The sequence below is a fragment of the Penaeus chinensis genome, chromosome 9 (assembly GCF_019202785.1).
Source record: "Penaeus chinensis breed Huanghai No. 1 chromosome 9, ASM1920278v2, whole genome shotgun sequence".
Classification (NCBI taxonomy): Eukaryota; Metazoa; Arthropoda; class Malacostraca; order Decapoda; family Penaeidae; genus Penaeus; species Penaeus chinensis.
The window spans coordinates 36,876,358-36,883,857 of record NC_061827.1 but is presented as its reverse complement, the minus strand read 5'-3'; the positions used below and the strand labels follow the sequence as shown (position 1 = coordinate 36,883,857).

At 35.5% G+C, this 7,500-nt stretch overlaps 1 protein-coding gene across 1 annotated transcript in view; it reads left to right on the top strand.

The window, feature by feature from the left end:
* The window catches only part of LOC125028798 (eukaryotic translation initiation factor 4E type 3-like), a 6,763-nt gene extending 836 nt beyond the window's left edge, over nt 1-5,927 (top strand). Inside the window, exons 2-5 of the mRNA XM_047618298.1 lie at nt 1-267; nt 2,786-3,014; nt 3,155-3,377; nt 3,557-5,927. The exon at nt 1-267 is cut by the window's left edge and continues 347 nt beyond it. Of these exons, the coding sequence (XP_047474254.1) occupies nt 110-267; nt 2,786-3,014; nt 3,155-3,377; nt 3,557-3,624 (678 nt within the window). The 5' untranslated portion in view covers nt 1-109 and the 3' untranslated portion in view covers nt 3,625-5,927. The remainder of the gene's footprint in view (nt 268-2,785; nt 3,015-3,154; nt 3,378-3,556) is intronic.
* Nucleotides 5,928-7,500: the final 1,573 nt, after the last annotated feature.

The window sequence follows — 7,500 nt, the reverse complement described above, 5'->3', positions numbered from 1 at the left end:
GGATCTGAAGGGAGGGAAGAGGGAAGGAAGCGAGCGCCCTGCCCGAGGAGACCCCCAGGAGGCGTCGGAGGCCCTTCCCCAGCGAGAGACAGAGGCCCCAGGAGGCACCATGGCGACCATACCCATCCCAGGGAGCGAGGCCAACAACGGGGCACTGGAGGACGTGGCTCGCTCCCCCGCCCTGCACCCGGACGCCTACGCCGCCCTCAGGAAGGACGAGTGCGAGGGCGTCCCCCTCAACACGCACTGGACCTTCTGGATTGATAAGTGAGGCTGGGGGCCCCCGAGACCTCTGTTCTTCCTTCCTTATTGGCATTCCTTTCTTCTTCTTCTTTCTTCCTCGTCTCCTCCTCTTCCTCCTCTACCTCTTTTTCATTCTCCTTCTCCTCCTTCCTCCTTCTGCTCTTCTTCTATTCTTCCTTCCTCATCCTGCCCAGAGAAAGAAAAACTTGTCCTGTTGTTGTTGTTATTGTTTTTTTTATGTCATACTTTGAAAGAATTTATTTATTATTTAGTCGTCCTTTTTTTTCTTTTTTTGTTTAATGTTACCGAGAACAACGCACAGAGATAGAGGGAAATGTGCCATCTTATAGAGCGTAAGAAATAGTTTAAAAACGACACCGGCACAGCAACCACGGCCTGATATTTACCGCGGAATGAAGGAAATATCCCAGCATCTAGGGAATAAATAGAGGGTAGGAGGGGTTAGGCTCGGAATTTTGGGTGCGCATAATACCTTAGCGTTGGGATTAAGTTACTGGAGGGTGTTTCGCTCTTGGGAACAAATACCTTCTTTTTTTGGTTTTTTTTTCTTTGGGGTATGGTGGTTTTGAAATACGTTGATTAGATTTCTGTGTACAGGTCAAGGATATTGCTAGGAGCCGGGATTGCGACAAACAACAATGATTAAATATCTTATAGTTTAGGGTGCATTGTTTTTAGCATATTAATGCCATTTTTTCATGCATTCGATTTACATTTTTTTTTTTTTGTCCTCTTTTTTGTTTTTTCTGTCTTGCAATTTTATCTATACTGCTTTCATAGACCTTTGAATGAAAGCAAAAACAATCATGGTGAATGCTATTCTGTAATACTTTACCTAGGGTTCAGATCGCGTAATAATATATTTTTTTTAATTTGTGGTGAATAGGAACATTACATGCCAAATTTTGGGAGGAGTTTAATATCTGTTATTTCCGTTGTAAAGTGCCTTATCTGTAAGTAACAACTTTATATTTATTTGTATATGTATTTGTTTGATTATTAAAGTTGTGTATTTATTTCTTAATTTATTTTGATGACTCAGTGGATGAATATTCAAAATTATATAAGGATAAATTCTTATTGGCTTATATATATACTTATACATATATATATATATATATATATATATATATATATATATATATATATATATGTATATATATACACACATATATATTTTTTTTCTTTCTTTCTTTTCTTTTTTTTGTTTATTACTTGGTTGTCATATAGTCACCTGAAAGTGTACTTACTGGCTTACTGGAGCAAAAATAAATCTTTACTTCTGATCAGCAGAGGAAACTAATTGATTTAATAATGTCAAGTTTAAAATCTTGGTTATTGGTAATTGATAACCTTAGTCATTTTTATTGTTATCATTATCATTATCACATTTTCATAATTGTTTTTATTGCTGTTCATGTATTTTTAATGCTGTTATAGATATTGGATGTACAATTGTTATTATTCATATTTTTGTTATTATTGGCACTATGCCAGTGTTTGTTATTTTATCGTTATTATAATTTTCTTATTATTTGGATGTGTGAGACTGAGAGAGAGAGAGAGAGAGAGAGATTTAATAATGTCAAGTTTAAAATCTTGGTTATTGGTAATTGATAACCTTAGTCATTTTTATTGTTATCATTATCATTATCACATTTTCATAATTGTTTTTATTGCTGTTCATGTATTTTTAATGCTGTTATAGATATTGGATGTACAATTGTTATTATTCATATTTTTGTTATTATTGGCACTATGCCAGTGTTTGTTATTTTATCGTTTTTATAATTTTCTTATTATTTGGATGTGTGAGACTGAGAGAGAGAGAGAGAGAGAGAGAGAGAGAGAGAGAGAGAGAGAGAGAGAGAGAGACTGAGACTGAGACTGAGACTGAGACTGAGACTGAGACTGAGACTGAGACTGAGACTGAGACTGAGACTGAGACTGAGACTGAGACTGAGACTGAGACTGAGACTGAGACTGAGACTGAGACTGAGACTGAGACTGAGACTGAGACTGAGACTGAGACTGAGACTGAGACTGAGAGTGAGAGTGAGAGTGAGAGTGAGAGTGTGAGAGAGTGAGAGAGTGAGAGAGTGAGAGAGTGATGTGGATGTGCAGATGTGTTTTTGCTGTAGAGTTTGTAATTGTGCATGTGTTTGTGTCTGCATTTGTTATTACCATATATTATTTCCCATTATTATGTATGTGTTTGTTATTGCTTCAGTAATATATATCTTCTTAAAGCTAATGGTAACTATCAATCTTCAGGATACAGAATGTGTTGCTTATCTCATATGTAAATGTGAGATAAGCAACAGAAAACTGAATGAACTTAGGAAATACTTTGAATACTTTTTAAAAACAATTTTATTTTTTTCATATACATTAAAATAGATTGAAGGAAGATATTTTAGATTAAGTAGACTGAAGGAAGGGATCAAAACACTTTTTTGTACAAGTTTCTTATTATTATTAATATTAATGTTATAATCATTATTATTATTTTTTTTTTCAGAGCTACACGTGGAGCGACAGCAGCAGAATATGAAGCTAATATGAAGAAAATTTATAGCGTATCTACAGTCCAGAGTTTTTGGTCGGTGTATAACCATATCCCCGATGTTTCGGAAATATCCCTCCGTTACTCTTACCATCTAATGCGTGGTGACCGTCGCCCTATGTGGGAGGATGAGGGTAACCAGAACGGCGGAACGTGGAGAATTAAGGTCGCAAAACGAGATACGGTGAGTAGGGAATTTCCCCTTGATGGTAAATGAGCTGAGTTGTCTGTGTAGTACAAGTGGAAATGTAATGATAATGAAATTATTGTCAAATGGATAGACTTCAGTATAGAGTTCTAATGCATTGTTTCTGGTGTTTGTAGTCGCGAGTTTGGAAGGAGCTGTTGTTAGCAGCTATTGGGGAGCAGTTCGAGGGACACCTTGCTCCAGGGGATGAAGTGTGTGGAATCTCAGTATCAATTCGAGATCGCGATGATCTGTTGCAAATCTGGAATTACGAAAGCTCTTTGACAAACCAGGCAACAGTCATGAAGAAAGTGCATAGCTTGGTTCCCGATGTGGTTTTCAGTGCAGAGTTCTATAAACGTAAGTATTTGTCTGCCTTGTATGGGCTGGTGAGGGAATGGGTGAATATTTTGCGTTTTACTGACATATGTGAAACTTTGTGCGAGTAGGTGATAAAGTCTAACCTGAAGATCAGATTAAATGATAAAAGTTCTTTAGTTGTACTGCTTTTTTCTCATAACTTTAATTTTGTCTTGCAGCTCATCAGACCCACCATGCATACGAGGGAGAAAAATCACAGTTAAACAGCATGATGATAACTTCATGAACCTGGCAAATTATAGACCATGTTCTGCTCACATAATAACTTTTAAACTATTAGTATTTAGCTTTTCAGTTTTCAACTGCTCATAAAACAGTAATTCATTTATATACATTATTAGTGAGATGGGTGTTTTGGGGGAAAAAGTGAAGTTGTGGAAGTGACCGTGATTTAATGTTTGAAAAAGCTGTCAGACTGTGGCAAAATGTCAGGTTTTCTTTATATCCAGTTTTAGTGATAGATATGGTCTGATATTTCAAACCTAGAGTAGTTTTTAGATTTTCAACTTTGTAATAGAGAGGATAGAGTTTATAATATCTTCCAAGTGAATGATTTGACTGCTCTTTGATGAAATGATGATGCACAATCAAAAGACACTATATTTAATGTTTTCAAGGCTGTATAAACCGAATGAAGTATTTCACATACCTTGGGTGTAGTGTTTGATATTATGGTGCATGTTGTCTTTGCTCTGAAGGTTCAGTATTTCTGTTGACAAGGTGAAGCAGCATCACATCCAGGGAATGTATTATGTTAATCAAAAAACTATGCAAAGAAAGTCATTATCACCATATAGTAGCCATATAATGCATAACAGTTTACTATAGAGTAAGAGAAGAATACAGTTCACCTTTCAGAAATTATAGTAATTTAACTACACTGAACACAGCGCTGAAATAGTGCGACATTAAAACATTTTTTCTGTGATATTGAGTAAAAAATATTGAAAGGATCAAGGCAGTTAGGAGATTTATATTAAGACATTTTATTCTTACATACCAGTACACTGGGAAAAACAAAGTCAGCATATATTTTTTAACATACAGCTCAATTCTGATGTTGCATAAATCTTGTTTAGCTAGTGTATATGATGTAATATTAGATTTGATATTAGATTGCAAAGACGTTATCGATCGATTCTTGTGTTCAACTGGCCTAAGGGATCAGACATGACAGGGAACAGCAAGTTGATGCTGATATTATTTTAGACAATAAGGAAAAAAAATACTTTGAGATGGCTAGAAGCAAGAAGAAGGTGAACTATCAAGAATTACCTTTTCGTATTACTTGGAGAATGGTTGTGTTAAGAAAAACAGTTATTGTGGATGTTGAAAAGTTGAATATGAGCTTGTATGCAAGAAGGATAGATCAGCCCATTTTATATTAGATCTTCTTCTTCTTCCTCCAGTCGAATGGACTTAAATTTTACAGCAACAAGAAAGAAGGAACATTGAGAATTTATGTTGGTATAAAACATTTTCATATTAGATTTTTTTTTAAAATCTAGTTTCTGCCTCTTGACTTTTGTTTTGAGACTTTTATTATTGTACATAGAATAGACAATATGGAACAAAAGAGTTGAAATTATTTTTAAAAATCTATACTTCAAATCATCTTTGTCTTCGCTTCAGGTGTATAATAAGCTAATGTTAGATTGATAGAGCCATGTGAACTGATCCAAATAGGTTAAGAAAAAAGAGGAAAAAGTGTCCTTTTACATAGTGGATGTTAATGTTGATATAACTGTTGTTGTTGTTGCTAGTTCTTTCGATTGAAGTATTCATGCAATGGATGAAAGGAACCAGTAGCGCAAATGCACAGTTACTGAATCAGTCTGATCATCTTTTAACTCTAGGCCTTTTCGCGTTTGTTTTTGATTTTTCCGAGGAGTTTTGCCTTGCAGTAAAACCTTCCTTTTGAAACTACTTACGATGTAGTATCTTTGTATTTTTCTGTTTGTAAGGTTTTCTGTTATACGTGGATGAGATGTATAAACTCTTGTGACATTTCCGATATTTTTTATGTCAGTTAATTTTCTTCTCTTTTTTTTTTTTTTTTTATCATTATTATTATTAAAATGTACAACTTATGCCTAAGTTGCTGTACTTTTAGAAAGAGCAGGAATTTCTAGGTAATCCATCTCTGGAATTGGTAGAAGTTGAATTGATGAATGACTCTACAAAGGATATTGTCCCATGTTGATAATCACTTGCAGAATGCCTTTTAAGAGGTTTTGCAGTAGCGTTGTTCTGGTCACATTCATAGTTAGGTTCATATGCTAGATAAATCTTCATACTACTATTTCTGTGGTATTGATACAATATGTTTTCAAATGCTCTTTTCAAATGCTACTGATATACAAGCGCACAAAGTAATACATATAGAGTCATGTTATAGTACACTTGCCTACAAGCACAACTAAACACAGGAAGATAAAACCGTTTGTTACTGAGGAGACACCTCATTGCTCAACACCTGTTCATTTTGTAGGATATTGTCCATAATAAAATGTAAGTAGCTACATACTGTTTGGTATAGTTTGAATTAAGCATCAAGGTTAATGTGGCTTGCCGTTTGAGTTTTTATTTACAGATAAAGTCTCCTGGTGGTCTGTAGATAAATCACAAAGCTTTTTTTAATGTGTTCACATGTCTGGATACAGGCAGGCTTCCCTCCTAACATTTTTCTTTCTTTCTTTCATTTTATTCCAGATCTCCGAACATCACCCCAAAGTAATGAAAGGCATCTAAAAAAAATATGATTTTTTTTTTTTTTCCACTAAGAGTTCAGTTCAGCCAATACCATCAGGCCATCTTGTATTTGTGCACATAGTTCATAGTACTCACTTTTATTTTATTTATACACGCACTCACACACACGCACACACTAACATGCACACGCACGCGCACATGCACACGCACATGCACACGTACATGCACACGCACACGCACACGCACACGCACACATATACATACACATACACATACACATACACATACACATACACATACACATACACATACACATACATACATACATACATACATACATACATACATACATACATACATACATACATACATACATATACACATATATATGTAAGTACACATATATGCACACATACACATATATATATGATATTTATATATATGTATATATGATACTTATATATAAAGTGTATATATGATATTTACTCTCTCTCTCTCTCTCTCTCTCTCTCTCTCTCTCTCTCTATATATATATATATATATATATATATATATATATATATATATATATATAAACATATATATATATAAACATAAACATAAACATAAACTTAAACACACATATATGTACACATATTATTGGAAACACATATCCATACATATGGAATATCTGCCCTCTACAGGATGTTTGAGTACCCCTTCTATTGAGGGAGATGAAGCAGCAGAGAGTTGAGGCAGCCATTGCGAAGACCTGACAGCAGCTTGATTAGTGTAGGTAGTTACACCTATTATTGGTCAGGCTGTAGTAATGGTCACCAATTACAAGCCTAAGTCATCTAAAGCAGACTTCAGTCTTCAGCAGTGGAAATTGTTCCAGTCAATGAGAATATAATTGCATTGAGACTGAAGCATGCATTTGGTTTCATGTGTTTTGTACCAAACTCACATCTGTGGTAGACTGTTGTAGGAGATGAGATATTTGCATTGTTCTGGAACACTTTGTTATAATATCTGGTTATGATTGAGCTAACTTTGAAATGTGTGTTGGTTCTCATGGCTCAGGAGCTGTGATTCTAGCTTTAGAAACAGTTGTTGTTAGGCCCTAGAGACTTTCTGGTTCTTGGTGCGAGTGTTCCAGCCTGCAGCACTGAACATGGTACAGTGATATGGGTAATGTGGCCAAGGAAACGTCCTTCCTAACAATTCCTGGAGGAGCCTAAAGAACTTTAGGGTTTATTGGAGGTCTGAGGCATGTGGTACTGACCAGAGAATGGTCATGGCTACACTTCAGGTCCACTTCAACACCCCATCTGTCCAGTGTCCACCTAGGGTGTTTACTAGGAATGATTGGGACAGGGGAGTGTGTCTGGAGGTTTGCCATGGCTATCTC